This window comes from Carcharhinus amblyrhynchos, chromosome 23 (genome assembly GCF_965287045.1).
Source record: "Carcharhinus amblyrhynchos chromosome 23, sCarAmb.v2.hapA, whole genome shotgun sequence".
Lineage (NCBI taxonomy): Eukaryota > Metazoa > Chordata > Chondrichthyes > Carcharhiniformes > Carcharhinidae > Carcharhinus > Carcharhinus amblyrhynchos.
In genome coordinates this window covers 16956952-16975078 of record NC_137346.1, presented here as the reverse complement: position 1 = coordinate 16975078, position 18127 = coordinate 16956952, and the positions used below count along the sequence as shown (strand labels likewise).

General features: G+C 44.0%; 1 protein-coding gene across 2 annotated transcripts in view; it reads left to right on the top strand.

Moving 5' to 3' along the window:
- Positions 1–4191: 4191 nt before the first annotated feature.
- trarg1a (trafficking regulator of GLUT4 (SLC2A4) 1a) overlaps positions 4192–18127 on the top strand; it is a 36794-nt gene continuing 22858 nt past the window's right edge. Inside the window, exons 1-2 of one of the 2 annotated variants that reach the window (XM_080210550.1) lie at positions 4192–4963; positions 15594–15726. In XM_080210550.1, coding sequence (XP_080066676.1) covers positions 4556–4963; positions 15594–15726 — 541 coding nt within the window. In that variant the 5' untranslated portion in view covers positions 4192–4555. Of the gene's footprint in view, positions 4964–15593; positions 15741–18127 lie in introns of those variants that run through there. The other variant, XM_080210549.1, reaches the window with a different exon arrangement.

The window sequence follows — 18127 nt, the reverse complement described above, 5'->3', positions numbered from 1 at the left end:
GGTCACAGGCATTCGATCTCCGATCTTTGGGTAAACATTCTCCAAGGTGGTCTTCACGACACACAACAGCGCAGAGTCGCTGAGCAGAAACTGATAGCCAAGTTCCGCACTCAACCGGGATCTTGGGTTCATGTCACACTATCTATAACCCCCACGACTTGCCTGAACTTGCAACGTCTCACTTACTGCCCTGTCTGGAGACACATCTCTTTAACCTATGCTTAATACTATCTCCACTCACATTGTCTGCATCTTTAAGACTTGATTAGTTGTAAAGACTCGCATTCTAATCAGTATTTTGTGAACTGTGTGTGCCTTTATATGCCTTTCTGATCAGAACTCTCCACTCACCTGATGAAGGAGCAGCGTTCCAAAAGCTAGTGGCATTTGCTACCAAATAAACCTGTTGGACTTTAACCTGGTGTTGTGAGATTTCTTACAAAAGTTAAAATTGCCATAGTCCCAGATGACTATAGACTGTGACTGGTGGTGATTTAACCTGAGATTGACGCATCTCAGGCAAGGGGACGTGAATGACCTCAGCTGGTACAGGAATTGAACACATGCTGTTGGCGTCACTCTGCATCACTAACCAGCTGTCCAGTCAACTGATCTAAACCGATCCCTTCATAGATAACGAAGCATTGATGATTTAGAAATTCAGCACTTTCATCAATATTTAAAAGAGAAATTCTCTTTTCTTAATTAAACAGTGAAGTCCTTTAGAAATCAATTGAAATTTGCCAAAGGGCTGGGTGTAGATGGCATTAGGCAGACTTGAGATGGATTCTATCAATTTTCTAATAGCACTAAGTAATTTCCTTCTTTGGAAAACATGAGAAGGTGCCAATTCTTTTGCTTGCACCAGCACAGACTCAGGGTTTCAGTAGCTGACGCAGAGGGCGTAGACATTAAGAAGAACAATAAATCCACGCGATGCATTCTTTAGAGATATCCAGGCCTTTAACCACAGCAGCAACTCATATTTACATGTCCCCTTTTACACAGAAAAATGTCCTGGGGATCTCACAACGGCACAATCATAAAATAATGGACACAGACAAAAGAAATACATGTTGGAAAGGGCGCCCAAAAGATTGGTCTAAGAGGTGAAGGATTTTAAAACAAGGGAGGGAGCTGGGAAGCTAGAATAGTTTAGGAAGGGAATTCTAAAGTAGGGGAATTAAGCCTCTAAGACGGTACTGCCATGGGCGGAGTTAAGGGAGAGGTGTGTACAAGAGGCCAAAGTTGAAAGAATAGAGATTTCAGGGGTATTGTTGGGATGAAGGAGGTTACACTGGGAGGGAAGGGCATGACCATGAAGGGATTTAAACAACAAAATATGAATTTTAAATGTGATGCATTATGGTACTCAGATGCAAGATTAGGGGTGACGGGTGTGAGACTTGATTTGGTCTGATTTATTATTGTCACATGTCATTGAGTCATAGAATCCTACAGTGTAGAAGGAGGCCATTCGGCCCATTGACTCTGCACTGACCATAATCCCACCCAAGTCCTATCTCCATGACCCCATGCATTTACACGAGCTAATCCCCCTGACATTAATGGGCAATTTAGCATGGCCAATCAACCTAACCCGCACATTTTTGGACTGTGGAGGTCCACTCACCTGATGAAGGGGCAGCACTCTGAAAGCTCATGATTCCAAATAAACTTGTTGGGCTTTAACCTGATGTTGTGAGACTTCGTACTGTGCCCATCCCAGTCCAACACTGGCATCTCCACATCATCTCTCCCCCAGCATAGCGTGAGAATCTCTATATGTAATTCTCTCTCCCCAACAACACTTCCACACCTTCTGCTCATGCAGAGAGTGGTGGGTACTTGGTACGCGCTGCCAGAGGAGGTGGTGAAAGCAGACACATTAATAACATTTAAGAGGCAGCTGGATGGGTACATGAATAGGGACGGAATAGAGGGATATGGACCAAGTAGTGGAGTAAGGGTGAATTTTTTTTAGTTTAGTTAGGGCATCAGGATTGGCGCAGGCTTGGAGGGCTGAAGGGCCCATTCCTGTGCTGTACTTTTCTTTGTTCGTTCTTTTCTCCTACCAGCATCTCAACAAGGAGTCTCTACCCATCTCGATAGGATTTTGCCTCACGACAGCTTCACAATAGCCAGACAATTCAATCAGCATGTGTGTGGCAGCCAAAATAAATGACCAAGTAATGGTAACAGTATTCCACAACTGCATACGCTCCTGAAAGAAGCACATCAGTTTCATATGATGATTAAAGTTTGAGCCCAGCATATCAGCAAGAGCAAAACTACAGAAGGGTTTATGTGTGTTGTGGAGGGTGGGGGGTGGTGGAGAAACTGGGTGTCAGGACAGGTTCATCGTCTTAAAGGTGAAGTAAATATAAGTAAACAGCCCGAGTAGCTGAGTTTAACAGAAGCTACATTCACCTGCCTTCTATTTGGGCAATGTGTGAATTTCTCAAAATTGCTACACATCACACTGATGGGCAGCAGTTTAATGAAAGCAATGTTGCTTTAATGGCAAGAAGGAGTCTCCTATAGACAAAAAATGAATGAAGGTTTCAGCAATGGTGGAATGAGATGGATCCTGAGGTGGGCAACAAAACAGAGGTGTAAGCAATTGCTATGAAGGATTTTGTTGAATTTGCAAACCAGTTCAACAGTGAGCAAGGAACAGATATTGGATCTCGTTTGAGCAGGCACCAAAGTAGCAAAGTGTGAAATCAGGGGCTTGTAGGGTTTGTGGCAAAAACCAAGCTGGTGGTTTCATTCCTGTCTGTGTGTCGGGGGGTGGGAAACAGCAGAGGTGATTGTGTCAGTATTGTGGAAGAATCCATTGGTAGCTGAGTTTTTTTTATTCATTCGTGTTCATCACTGACTAGCCAGCATTTATTGCCCATCCCTAGTTGCCCTCGGGCAGTTGAGAGCCAACATTGTTCTGGAGTCACATGTAAGCCAGACCAGATAAGGTCGGCAGATTTCATTCCCTAAAGGACATTAGTGAACCAAACGGGTTTTTCCAACAATTAACAATGGTTATCAGTAAATTCTTAATTCCAGATTTTTTTCTTCAATTGAATTCAAACTCCACCATCTGCCGTGGCGGGATTCAAATCCCGGGTCCCCAGATTAGCTGAGTTTCTGAGTTAATAGATTAGCAATAATACAAAGTGGCCATGGCCTCCCCTTGAATTGGAGGGGACAGAGAAAAGAACCATGTGGGGTGGGTGCCACCATGGAAAAGACCCAAGGAGGAAACACAGTGAGAGTGGAGGGTGCAATTGGTCATCTGCGGGCAGGCCGAGGAGAAGAAGGCACAACAGTTCCGGATTAAACTATCAATTGAACCCATCTGCAACATATTGTCAGTGCTAACCGCCAATGGACACTCATCTATTCAAGTCCCAAAGGAAGAAAAGTTAAAGAGGATGAGCGGTTTATCTCAAATTCAAATCATTCCAATAGGTGTCGCAATCCTATGCTATCTCCTTTGCAAAAACAAATTACAATCTACTATCATGCAGAATAGTGGCAATCTGACCACACTAACTGGTGTATGTGACAAGCGCATATCACAACAAGCCACTGGAAATTCCATCTGACAAAACATCAGGAATTGGACCTGACTTCCAGAGCGAAAGTTCAGGACAATTTTGCTTTGTGTTGCTGTAGATAGTCAGGTTCCAAACATGGGACGGGGGTGGCGGGGGGTGGTCTATATATATATATAAGTATGTATATAAACGGATCCCATCCGTCCGAATGCATTAGCGGAAGCAATTTGGGCTATCGATTTTAATTTTAATGGATGTTCCGCGTCGCTGCAAATACAAGAGAATGAATTATGCACGAAGTATTAAGAGGGATTGTGTGTATGGGGAAGGAGGTGGGGGGGAGGGGGAAGAGGCTGGGGGGGGGGGAGAGATGCATGTTTGAGAATGATGTATGTATGCCCTAGGGGGGCAGAGCAAAGGAGGGAGCAGCCAGGCGGAGCGGCAGCGAAACTGCATCACTTGTCTGCCTCCCAGTGCTTTCTTGGGGGCAGAGGTAGGTTAGGGCGTCAGCTGGCGATGATGTTGTTCTGTTTCACTCCCCCCACACACACACACATCCGATGAGAAACTGGTCCAGGGCTGATTGGGTGAAGCAGGGAGGGGCGAAGTGTCTTTGGGGAGGTTACAATGCTCCCCCAACGCTCCGTTATTTAGACTGATGATTGTGAATGGACTGCTCCACAATATCTCTTCTGGGCTGGTCTAGTGTGAGGGACCCCAGTGTCTCCAATACACACATTGTGTGTGTTATTGGCTTCGTAACAGCTGCAGTGTTTATTACCCGGAGTCTGGAAATCCCTCAACCTTTATTTAACCTGGCATTTTTTTTCTCTCTATCTCCACTCTTAACTTTTCAGGCAAGTTATTTTTCTTTATATAAATTTTATTTTACTTCTTCCCTCTCTTTCTTCTCTCCCTCTCCCCTTTACCCACCCTTTTGGAGGATGAAATTCTAACACTTTCCCCACTCACCACATTTTGCTGGGAGCCCGACAGGGATGGCACTGAACGCGGACGCGGCGTTTGAGAAGGACTTGGGCGGATCTGGAGAGGCGCCCTCGGCCAAAGGGGACCACCAGGAGACGGAGAAGCTGCTCAACATCTCGGAGGGGAGCCTGGAGAATGGCATCAAGGACTCCAAGGCGTTCTCCGGCAGCCTGCCGGGCAAGGAGGCGGACGGCGAGCCGAACGGCCACGGCATGCTGACTTTCTCCTCGGAGTCCGTGTCCAAAATCGGCGCCCCGCCGACATCCCCGTCCCGCCTGAGCGTGGGGAGGGTCTCGTCCACCGTGACCACCAGTGCCCAGGATCAGCCCCCGCCCAGAGATTACCTGGTGCTGGCTATTGTCTCCTGCTTCTGCCCCATCTGGCCCATCAACATCGTGGCGCTGGTCTACTCTATCATGGTGAGTGGACTTTCTCAAGGGGGGAGGGAAACAAAGTTACATCTTTGGGGTTTTCCTTTTGTTTGCCTTCCCTGACCCCAAGGAACAGCACCCTTCCCACCCCCCCCCCCACAAAAAAAATTCCAGGCCATTCAGCCCTTCCAATCCCCACTAGCCCTAATGCCTTCTCCTGGATCTCATGAATGTCAGTCCCTCTTCCCCTTCATTCCCCCATCAGCCACTCCCTGTATCAGAGCTATCTCGGCCCCCGCGTCCTCCACTCTCACTCAGGAAGTTTTATGGAAGTGGGGGAGAGAGGAGGAGGAAGGGATGGGGAGAGGTGGGGTGGGGTATTTGGCCAGGTCTATACTTGAAACAGAGGAGGGAGGTTTCCGAATAAATGCACTGGGGCGGTTCCTAATATTTAAAACAAAATCCAACTCAAGAAGTGGGGAAGCAGAGGGTCTTAAGCTGCGTGAAACAGGAGTGTTTATACAAAGGTGTTGGAGAGGGGGAGTGGGATGAGACATTTGTACTCTCCACTATCTTCAGAAAGCTTAACTTACATTCCAATGCATCAGAATATTTAGTATTGGAGAGAAAACTTTCCATTTGATATTGAACAGAAAATCCCCCAGATGAGAAACACACTTTTCCTAAAAATAAAGACAATTACTTTTCCCCCTTTTTATCTGGAGAGTATAAAAAATCCTTTAAGTTCGAAAAAAAATCTCAATTGCAAAATATTCTTTCCAGGAATGATCTCTCTCTGTCCAAAAACAACAGCAAAAAAAAAGAATTGGAAATTGTGTCTAAGTGATGGAGAGTGTGAGCCGTGTAGATTGAATGAGAGGTGGGGTACCAGGGCTGCAGTGCTCTGTGTGTGTCTATTGAAGAGATTGTCGGAGCTGAGTGCAGGCTGCGGCGGTGTTTAAACTGCATTGAAGTCACTCTCATCCCAAAGTCGACTCAATCCTGGCTCAGGGGTTTTTGTTCGGAGAAGGGTGCGATGCAGATTCAATCTGCTGTTAGCTTTGACCCACCTCCCCCGCCCAACTGCCACTGCATCGCTAAAAATACAATTAGACATTGGGAGTTTTCCAGTCCTAGTGCCAGTTAATGTGTGTGTGTGTGTGTGTGTGGGGGGGGGCTGTTATCCATCAGCAGGATGAGACAGCTGGAGGGTGGGGCTGACCTCGCCTTTAACCACAGCTGGACAGCTCTCTCACCTCCCTTCCCTTCCCCCCCGCGGGATTTTCCGTACCCGCCCCATGGGATTTTCCACTCCCCCCGCATGGCATGCTTTTAGCGGAGGCAATTTGGCGGTCTTCCAGTCCCGCCTGCTATCAACGGGATTTCCGGGGGGGGTGGTGGGTTGGGGTGTTACGGAAAATGTCAGCCGGGCTCTTGTCTCCTCCGGCCCACCCACTCCCTGCGCCTGTCATTTGTCTAAACCAGCTCCCCAAATCTGCCACCTGGAGAGATTTGGTGGCATGAGGCACCCCCCCAAACCTGAAATTAAAAAAAAATTAAGATACTGAAGGAGAGTCATCCGGATTTGAAATGTCAGGCGGGATTCACCCCACAACCTGCCATGTGTTTTGTGGGAGGTTCCCCAGTACTGAATCATGGGGCAGTTTTCCTGTCCCGCCTGCCATGGGAATTGTAACTTGTGAATGGGAGTGGGGGAAGGGAGCCATGCAGAGATCTGTTGACCTCGGGTGGGTGGGATTTTCCTGTTATGGGGCAAGCATTGCTGGAAAATCCTGTCCATTGGCCGACATTTTACGACCTCACTGGGGCGTGGCCGAGGTCAGCGGAGAATGCCGTTTCACAAGCCTTGCCTCCTCTGATTCTGGGCGGGTGAGCGTGCCGGTAAAATTCTGACCATTCAGTGCAGAAATGGCCCTTCGGCCTGTCGATCCTGCAAGAGCAGGATCTCCTAGGTCCTGCCATTGTCAACAGGGTTTCCTGTTGAATGCACCCCTCACCGTCCTGAAACCCATGGCTGGGCTGTGTCAGCGGTGGGACCAGAAGATCCCACTGGCGCGATCGGCTGGTTTCTCTCTCCACAGATGCTGCCAGACCTGCTGAGTTTATCCAACATTTTCTGTTTTTGTTTCAGATTTCCAGCATCTGCAGTATTTTGTTTTCTTATCCCTGAATCCCACTTGTCCCTATCTGCATGGTGTCCTGGCTGTGAATAGGTAACCGGTGTCAGCAGCTGTAGCAGGAGTTGACCCTAGGACCCCGACTGGGGTGTGAAAAGTCAAGCAGGATTTCAAAGTTGAAGTTTATTTATTTAGTGTCACAAGCAGGCTTGCATTAACACTGCAACAAAGTTACTGTGAAAATCCCCTAGTCGCTCCGGCGCCTGTTCGGGTACACTGAGGGAGAATTTAGCATGGCCAATGCATCAAATCAGCACCTCTTTCGAACTGTTGGAGGAAACCAGAGCACCCGGAGGAAATGACACGAGGAGCAGGTGCAGACACTGCAGAGACAGTGACCCAAGCTGGGAATCAAACCTGGGCCCCTGGCACTGTGAGGCAGCAGTGTTAACCACACTGCCACCTTGCTGCCCTACCTGCTCAATATTTCTGTCCATTGATGCCATCTTCCCTGGGAGGTGCGCTGGTGTGAACATTGAGAATAAGAATTTATTTATTAGTGTCACAAGTAGGGTCACATTAACACTGCAATGAAGTTACTGTGAAAATCCCCTAGTTGCCACACTTTGGTGCCTGTTTGGGTACACGGAGGGAGAATTTAACACGCCAATGCCCCTAACCAGCACATCTTGGGATGGAAGCTTTTGGGCTCCTCAGTGTTGATTTCTGTATTACCCTGGCTCTGAAGGCTTGTATGTATGAATTGGGGGAGTTGGATGAGGTATTGGAGGTTACATGCCCACGGATGCGTATGCAACACCTTATGAAAACTAGGGCACTCCTGATTATTAAAAATTTACTTGGCTGAGATGATTTTTTAAACTATTTCTTTGTTTGTCTTGCTGCTCCCCCTTGAGTCTCATTACCCACCTCACAATCGGGACTAGCAAATAATAACAAAGCAAGCACTTAAAAGGAAGTGGAAATATCGGTGCAAAATGTTCAGCAGTAATATTCAAAAGTAACAAATCACTGTCTTGTTGATTATTAGCTTTATAGAGAGCTGTTGTTGCAGGTTCCCACTATACCCCTGCCAATGCTATAGGTCCTAACTCTATAGATCAGACAAGTACTTCTGTGTTTTGCCGTACATTAGCTTGATTAGTGGGAGTTAGTGTTTGGCTTGAATTCTGATCACACAATCTCACAAAATTTAATACTGGCTGTGTATCCACTTATTTTCTCCATATAGGTGGTTTTGAATCATTCCTCTTTTCCCACCACCTCTCTGTAGACTATTGATTGCTACATTCCTGTAGTGACTAAGGAACATAACAGAGACTCAAGACAGCAGTTCTTCACAAAATTAAAATTATGATTAAAAAATTGAGATACTTCCCTAAAAAATAATTTCACTCCATCCTTAAAGTTATAAAGCCAATGCTCAGAGTGGACCGGGCAAACACAAATCCATTCCCTGCTTGCTCCAAAACCAAATTCAAAATCCAATTGAATCCAATTCCAGGTCCCCATAAGAGAGATGTATAAGATCCAAGCTGACATCTTAGGCTTGATCTTAGCCAGAAGGCTGAGAAGCAAAAAGTTGAGTTACTTATGACAGGCTGGTAGATACTGTCCATGCTTTTAAAGAGACTAGATTTCAGGATAGAAAGTGCTTATTCAATTATTCTTCCTTTAATAAAGAACTATATATTTGTCACAGAAGTGAGTGATCATCTAAAATGTGCAGCTCCCAATGAAACACTTCATTGAAGAAGCTCTTTAGCAGTTCTGTTTAGCAGGATTGAATGGAGATCAATTGGGCAGAGGTGAAATTCTGTGCTTGGAATCATTATTCATTTATACGCCCTTCATTGATTGGCCCCTAACTCAGTGATAGCTGCACGCAAGGACAGTATATCTAATTTGCTGATTCTAAAATGATGCATTACCCAGGTTAGCACCAAATTTCAAAGGGACAACATGAGATGGCGTGATATGACTGGTTTATGGTTACGAGATACATGACAAGTGAAGCATGTTATAGCTTCTGTTTACTCTGCCTACAGGCAGGTGCACAATAAAGGCTGACAGCTCCCTATTGAAGGAACGATGTACCATTTAATAAGTAATATAATCACATATTTGTAAACTGATATCTAACCACAGTTATGAACCTTTTTAAAGGGTCAATCCATAGATGAATTAATTGCTCAGATGTTTGCATTTCCCTTAGCTGTTTATGTGTGATTAATTTGAACATGCAAGTTAAAAAGAAACTTAATGAAATACATAATGCTCCAAGAGACAAAGCAACCATGTTAAATATTCCTCAGCTATCAGGAAAAGTCTAGGGATTTATTTTAAAACATTTTGAATCAAACAATTTTGTAATCATGGGGTGACGCAATAATTATCATTGGGTCATAGAGGATTAGGAAGGGAAGGTTATTTATTTATTCATTTTTATTTATTAGTCACAAGTAAGGCTTACATTAACACTGCAATGAAGTTACTGTGAAATTCCCCCAGTCACCACACTTTGGCACCTATTTTTGGCCAATGTACCTGACCAGCACGTGTTTAGGATGTGGTCATATCAGATCAATGCTGTTCCTCCAAAATCAACAAAACAGAAGTACTTCTGACAGATGGGATTGCCCACGTTCAGGCTTGGGAAGTTACAAAGCACTACAATTATCCGTAGTGTCCCTTGATCAGGGTGGAGGAAACTCAGACAGGGCTCCTGCTCCTAATTAATATAGTAAGAAGTCTCACAACACCAGGTTAAGGTCCAACAGGTTTATTTGGTAGCAAAAGCCGAATTAGTATACCATGGCCCCTGCTGAAATGTGTACTGGGAGCTTTGCTGTGATGTCCTCATGCTTGATACCTGTATTTATTTAGTAGAATGTACCAGATGCTGGTTAATGTTTGTGAAACCTTGTTCTATCACTAAGTACTTCAGTAAGAGGAGGAAAAGTCAGGTGAACGTTCCATTGAATACTGTACTATAAAATTTGCTTGTAGAGTGAAACACATTGTTCTCTATAATTAAAAACAAACATGCACTTTGTAAAGGGAGGTGATGGCTTAGTGGTATTATTGCTTGACTATTAATCTAGAAACACAGCTAATGTTCTGAGGAGCCGGGTTCAAATCCTGCCACGGGAGATGGTGGAATTTAAATTAAATAAAAATTATCTGGAATTAAGAATCTACTGATGACTGTGAAACTATTGTTGGAAAAATCCATTTGGTTCACTAAAGAAATCCACTGTCCTTACCTGGTCTGGCTTACATGTGAATCCAGAGCCACAGCAATGTGGTTGACTCTTAACTGCCCTCCAAGGGCAATTAGGGTTGGGTAATAAATGCTGGCCAGCCAGTGATGCCCATGTCCCATGATTGAGTAAAAGAAATCTTGATTAATATTTCTTTTTAGTCTAATCTGTGCATCTGTAATAAGAAAGGAGACACCCTAGGTTCACTGGGGATTTTCGCAGGCTAGGGGTTCTGTTGTGAAGTTAAGAGCTGCAGTTGGCCTCAATGTGCCGAAACCTCAAGAAACAACCCAGCTTCAAGCCCAGTGTTACTTTTAGAATTAACTATTTATGTTCACTGAATCATAGAATCCCTACAGCGCAGAAGGAGGCCATTCAGCCCATCATGTCGGCACTGACCACAATCCCACCCAATCCCTACCCCCATAACCCCATGTATTTACCCTTGCTGGTCCCCCTGACACTAAGGGGCAATTTAGCATGACCAAACCACCTAACCAGCACATCTTTCAGACTGTGGGAGGAAACTGGAGCACCCAAAGGAAACCCACGCAGACATGGGGAGAATGTGCAGATTCTCCACTGCTCTCTCAAATATAAAAATCCTGGTTTTTTGTTGATAATTCTGACTGCACAGTTCTTAAACTGAACAAGTGACTAACATTCTGCCCTGACAAAGGTCTACTCACAGGTGCTTCTTTAGTACCTTTCAGCTAGTTGGGTAAGCTCCCTTAAGATCACCTCTAATTTGATGCAGTGGCCATTATTCAATTCTTTTCATCCTATAGAGCGAGTGCTCCCAACAACAGAATTGTTAATGAAGAGCTGCAGAACTCTCGGCTGATCACAAACAATTTACGAGGAAGTGCAAAACTGTGAATCCAGACTACTTGGTTGAAGTGATGTTACTGTAATGAGTGTATTGATTTACTGTAATGACCGACTGCATCAACCAGTCCCGATTTAATCTCTAATGCAATATTTTGTGCCTGGGCCAAATATACCACACCCTTTCTCATCAACAGCTGCAATCATATATTTTGAACCTGACATTAATAAATCAATATTTTTCTTGATGTATGCGATAAAATCAACCAGAAATATCGTATAAATCTCCTTTTAACAGATTTTCCTACAAAATCATTTCTTTTTTATAAAAATTCTCCATTTTACTCCTTTTGCCTCTTTGTTCTTTTAAACGCCAGCTTACAACAAACACCATTCCTGATTGAGAGGTCAAGAACATTACCTACCCTCAGGTTACCAGCAGTATAGGGTTCTTTCTCACTCCAAAAGTGTGTGATTCCAAAATAGCCTGTTGGACTTTAACCTAGTGTTGCAAGACTTCTTACTGTGCCCACCCCAGTCCAACGCCATCATCTCCACATCAGGGTTCTTTCTGACTAACTCTATTGAAACTTGTCCAAAGTGGCACAGGCTTACTTGTCCTGCAAGTTTAGCTCTTGGGAAAACAATATGGGGTGGCACAGTGGTTAGCACTGCTGCCTCACAGCGAGAGATCTAGGTTCAATTCCAGCTTGGGGTCACAGTCTGTGTGGAGTTAGCACATTCTCCTTGTGTCTGTGTGGGTTTCCTCCGGATGCTCTGGTTTTCTCCCGCAGTCCAAAGATGTGCTGGTTAGGTTGATTGGCCATGCTAAATTGATTCTGGTGTCAGGGGATTAGCAAGGTAAATAAGCGGGGTTACGGGAATAGGGCCTGGGTGGGATTGTGGTCAGTGCAGACTTTATGGGCCGAATGGCCTCTTTCTTCACTGTAGGGATTCTCTGATTGGTTGAAGAAGGACATTCACCACCTGTTGCTCTGACTGCCATTTGGCATCCCACTTTGATATGCCCGTTATACTGCACTGGCAACATGTCAGTGTGCACCCCTGTAGTGTGGGCATCCTGCTGCTAAGAATTTATTTTTGACAGCAGAAGACTGGGTGGCGGGGTAACTTTGATCTAATCAAGATGAAGGATATCAGGGTTGGGAAAGAAAATGAACATTTCCAATGGTTAGCAATATCAAAAATTGCCAAGTTAATCTACAATATGGATTAGAGGTAGGGTAATGCTTTCTTATGTTGCAAATTAGGATTATATTCAATGGAGTTTAGAAGAGTGAGAGGGCATCTCATAGAAACTTAGAAAATTCTAACAGCGTTAGTCAGGGTAGATCCAGAAAGAATGTTCCCAGTGGTGGGGGAGTCCAGAACTAGGGGTTATGGTTTGAGGATAAGGGGTAAACCTTTTAGAACTGAGGTGAGGAGAAATTTCTTCACCCAGAGGGTGGTGAATGTGTGGAATTCATTAGCACAGAATGTAGTTGAGGTGAAAATGTTGCCTGATTTCAAGAAGAAATTAGATGTAGCTCTTGGGGCTAAAGGGATCAAGGGATATAGGAGGAATGGGAGGACCAGGATATTGAATTTAATGATTAGCCATCGACAAAAGAAATGGCGGAGAAGGCTTGAAGGGCTAAATGGCCTATCCCTGCTTTTAGGTTCCCGTTTCTAAATATATTCCACTAAAGAATGGTATTTAGAATACCCACATCAACTATCCCAATGGCTTGTTTGAGATCACTTATTAGTGTTGAGCATATGCCATAAATTTGTATCCATTAGGCAATGGTTTCAGAATGGAGAAACTCATTTTAATTAAGACTTTGACCATTCAAGACTTTCATCCAATTGTTCTAAGCTAGATTGAAGTTCAAGGCTGGAAGGTGAAGGGGTAGCATGTGCAATAACCCATTGAGCTGCCACATTCTTAAGAACCTTTATCTCAAGAGGGTAGGCATGTTTTTTAAATAAATATTTGATGGTAAACTTATCTGAAAGTTATTTTCATATGAATGAAATTTGGATACCTTTAAATTCTGACTGAGTTTGAAGTAAACATATTAAAATTTCCATTACCTGTGGCTGCCCTGTTAGGTGGAGCCTTTATTTCCCTTCTATTAGGGAGGCTGAAGGTCTGAGTCATGATATTACATAGAAACATAGAAACTAAAAGCAGGAATAGGCCATTTGGCCCTTCAAGCTTGCTCCACCATTCATTTTGATCATGGCTGATCATCAAATTCAATATCCTGATTCCCCACCCTCCTGTATCCCTTGATCCCTTTAGCTCCTAGATTTATATCTTCTGGAAATCAGACCATTTTCCCCTCAATTACTTCTTGTGGTTGTGAATTCCACACATTCACTACCCTCTGGGTGAAGAAATTTCTCCTCACCTCAGTCCTAAAAAGGTTTACCCCTTATCCTCAAACTATGACCCCTGGTTCTGGACTTCCCTACCATTGGGAACATTCTTTCTGAATCTACCTTGTCCAACTGTGTTAAAATTTTACAAGCCAAAAGGAGAAATGCTGGAAAATCTCAGCAGGTCTGGCAACATTGGTAAGGGAAGAAAAGAGCTGATGTTTTGAGACCAGATGAACCTTTGTCAAAGGGTCATCTGGACTTGAAATATCAGCTCTTCCCTCTCCTTACAGATGCTGCCAGACCTGCTGAGATTATCCAGCAGTTTTTTCTTTTGGTTTCAGTTTCCAGCATCCACAGTAATTTGCCTTTATAGAATTTTACAAGTTTCTATGAAATCCCCTCTCACTCTTCTATTTATCCTACTAGTGCTTGTCCAGGCGGCCCAGTTTCGTTTAGTAACATTTTGTGGTGTTCCTGAGCAATAGGAAGGACCCACAGTCCAACCAGCTCAGGAATCATTTTAATATACTTTGCTATCACACTGTTAATTAACAATGTTAAGATTTCAGTCAATAGAGGTGAGCATTATGTAAATCGGAGTATATCCTGCAGCACGTTAGTGAAATGTAAAAAAAAACTGAATGCCCTTCCGTGAAGATTGAATTCATCCAGCCATCCCATAAAACATCCTTCAGGTCTAATCATAAAATAAAAGTGACTTGATGATTTGGAGGCATGTCTTTGTTCTGTCCGTGGAATGCCGCATAAACAGTACAGGCAGCCGGCTGAGAAGCAGGAGCGTTCAGCCAAGCGTAAAAGCGTTATAGCTCAGCGCCTCGGCTATCCCCTAGAAACAGGGAGACACCAGGAGAATGACAGCTGAGATCACAGGGCCAATCTCTTTATAGGGGGAATTTTCAAATGTTTATGTTAGAATCTTTTTCAAAAAAAATGAACGAGAGACCGTATCAATACCATTGCAATTCAGGAAAGGGCTGGAGAGTTATTTTTTTGTCTCCTCTCTAACTGGGTTTTGTAGTCTCTGACATTCCTCATATGAAATCGCAAAGATTCTCAGAAATCAATTAGCTGGCAGCCTTCTCATTTGTTTGGAAAATCGTAACACAATAGAAGTTACATTTGTATTTCCTTAAGTTTACAGTAATGACATTTGAGGATACAAGGATTCCGCTATGAGGTTCTGTAATCATGTCATTTCAACTTACTTTGAAGGCTCTTTTTCCAATTACATTACACCAACCCAATTAGTTAAATCAAGTCCAGCATAAAGTGATCATTGGTCCATTTAAAATGCTTTAACGGACAGCCTGCAATTATTGAGGAGCCAGTATAACATTAATGTTTATGGACTCAAGTGTAAAATAAATGAATTCTAAGTGCTTGCAAAAAGAAACAAGATGGGGCCAGAGTGTGGCGACTTGTTGCAAGCTGTGCCCCGCATACCTTCTAATTCTATCTTTTACTCTCATTGTATGCTTCTAAAACTTCATTCTAACTCTTTTACACAAAAGTCTGAGGTCACGTCCCAACCGACTCAAGAGCAGCTTCTTCTCTGCTGCCATCAGACTTTTGAATGGACCTACCTAGCACTAAGTTGATCTTTCTCTACACCCTAGCCACGACTGGAGCACTATATCCTGCACTCCCTCCTTTCCTTCTCTATGAATGGTATGCTTTGTCTGTATAGTGCACAAAAAACAATACTTTTCACTGTATACTAATACAAACGACAATCATAAATCAAATCAAATGAAAATAATTCAAGACCAAAAGGAACAAAATTCATTCATTCCTCATTTCGCTTTTATTTATAGATAGTGGAAGGTGGATTTATGCTTTAATATTAACACATTAAAATATTGGATTTGCCTATCAGGGCTGTATCTGAATGGTTTTACTTGCAAAAGTTTAAAAATATTGGGATAGCATCAATCTGCATTTAGCTACCCAATGAAAGTCTTGCTGACAATTTTGAATGTATTTTTAAAAACCTAACACTTTTTTTTATTTACCCAATAGTCCAGAAACAGTTTACAACAAGGTGACACAGATGGAGCCAGGAGACTGGGACGATTGGCCAGATTACTGAGTATTGTAGCAATAGTCCTGGGAGCACTCATCATTATCACCTCCTGTGTTGTCAACTATGCAGGTAAAAAAGATTAGGAAACAGGATACATTTGAGGCGCTGTGCATTCGAACGGCCTTACATTTAATAAAAGAAATAAAACAGCTATCAGGTTAATTTCAAAATAATTTTTGCAAAACTGATACGCATTGTTGCGAAGCTGAGACCATGAGGGGGAAAAAAATAATTAAATGACAAATCAAGCATGGTGCTTGAGTAATACACGTTTGGCATCCAAAGGCTTTTGTTTCCAGAATGTTCATCATTATAATTGCATTGTATTTAAACGAGTCATTGAATAATTGTTCACCATTTGTGACTGGAGGTGCGTGTGTAGAAGATACTCAGCATGAATAGAATAAGCTTTTGAGTTGCTTGACTGAGGCTGACTTGCAAATGGAATGGGAACCCGGCATCACAGGGAACCACTGGATAATTTGCTCTTCCCGCTCACTGTGCTTTGCTTGCAGTTAATTTATTTTTCTTATTTCTTTCATATCAGAAAAGCAGAGAAGCAACATTGAAAACCAATAGGCCATATAAAGACATTATATTGTAGAAAGTATTTCTGGGGTTGCCAGTTACCACGTGTTATTATAACATTGTGTCTAGCATAAGGCACTGTGTCAAAGGGTTAATTAAGAAATAAAAACTGTGTTTTGAATTAACTAAGATCGAGCCGTTATAAGATTAAACTTGATTCACTGTTTCTCTAATAATAGAACCCCTGCCTGCTTACAGCAAGACTTGGGCAATATCCAAGTTGACAATTGGCAGGTATCATTTGTGCCACGCAAATGTCAGATAATGACCATTTTCAACAGGAAGTCCAAACGTCCAATCCCTGAGACTTAATAATACCAGCATTGCAGAATCCCACCCCGGGCGCTGCGGGATCCCACCCCGGGCGCTGCGGAATCCCGCCCCGGGCGCTGCGGAATCCCGCCCCGGGCGCTGCGGAATCCCGCCCCGGGCGCTGCGGAAACCCGCCCCGGGCGCTGCGGAATCCCGCCCCGGGCGCTGCGGAAACCCGCCCCGGGCGCTGCGGAATCCCGCCCCGGGCATTGCGGAATCCCGCCCCGGGCAGTGCGGAATCCCGCCCCGGGCGCTGCGGAAACCCGCCCCGGGCAGTGCGGAATCCCGCCCCGGGTGTTGCGGAATCCCGCCCCAGCAATGTTCCAGGGCTGATGGTTGACTGATCTGGGCACGTCAACAATGCGGTTCAAAAAAGCAGGGCAAAGGCTGCATATTCTGACATGATTGACTCACTTGATCCCACTCCGCCATCTGCAAGTCAGGAATCTGATGGGCAAAGCTGCAGTAACACTCAAGGACCCTGCTATCATCATAAAGGAAGAAGCCTGCCTGATCAGCACCCTGCTACTGGACTTCATATCTATTTACTTATTTATTTATTAGGCTTGCATTAACACTGCAGTGAAGTTACCGTGAAAATCCCCTGGTCGCCACACTCCGGCACCTGTTCGGGTACACTGAGGGAGAATTTAGCATGGCCAATGTGCCTAACCAGCACGTCTTTCAGACTATGGGAGGCACTGGGAGGAAACCCACGCAGACATGGGGAGAAGGTGCAGACTCCACACAGACTGTGACCCAAGCTGAGAATCAAACATGGGTCCCTGGCACTGTGAGGCAGCAGTGCTAACCACTGTGCCACTGTGCTGCCCCTTTATCTGTCCCTTAATGCTGCCTCTAATATCTGTCCCTTTCCCCAGCACTGTGGTTGTAATATGTAACAGTCTACAAGATGCATTGCAGCACTGTGACCTCTTTCATCAGAAAGGATGAAGGCAGTAACATCATCATCTGCAAAGTGTTCTCTTAGTGACACTATTGGTCAAAATGCTAGAATATCCTATTAATCATCAATATGGAAGCACCATTAGCACAAATATTCAGTGATTCCAAGAGAATTCCAATTGCACATAAGGACATTGATAACAATAAATGTGACCTTAACAGTGTTGCTCACAACTTGAGAATCAATTAACATAGGGTAATGGGAATGGTAGCATAGTGGTTATCTTACTGGACTGGTAATCCAGAGGCCTGGACTAATGATACAGAGAAATGGGATCAGATCCCACCACACCAACCGAAGAATTTAAATTAGTAAATAAATTTTGAATAAAAAAACTAGTCAATAATGGTGACCACGTAACGACCAGATTGTTGCAAAAGCCCACCTCGTTCATTAATGTCCTTTATGGAAGGAAACTTGCCGCCCTTACCTGGTCTGGGCTGCATGTGATTCCAAACTCAGGAATGCGGTTTACCCTTAACTATCTTCTGAAATAGCCTGGCAAACCGTGCAATTATAGCGTCATAGAGGTTTACAGCATGGAAACAGGCCCTTCGGCCCAACCTGTCCATGCTGCCCTTTTTTTTTAGAACCCCTACACTC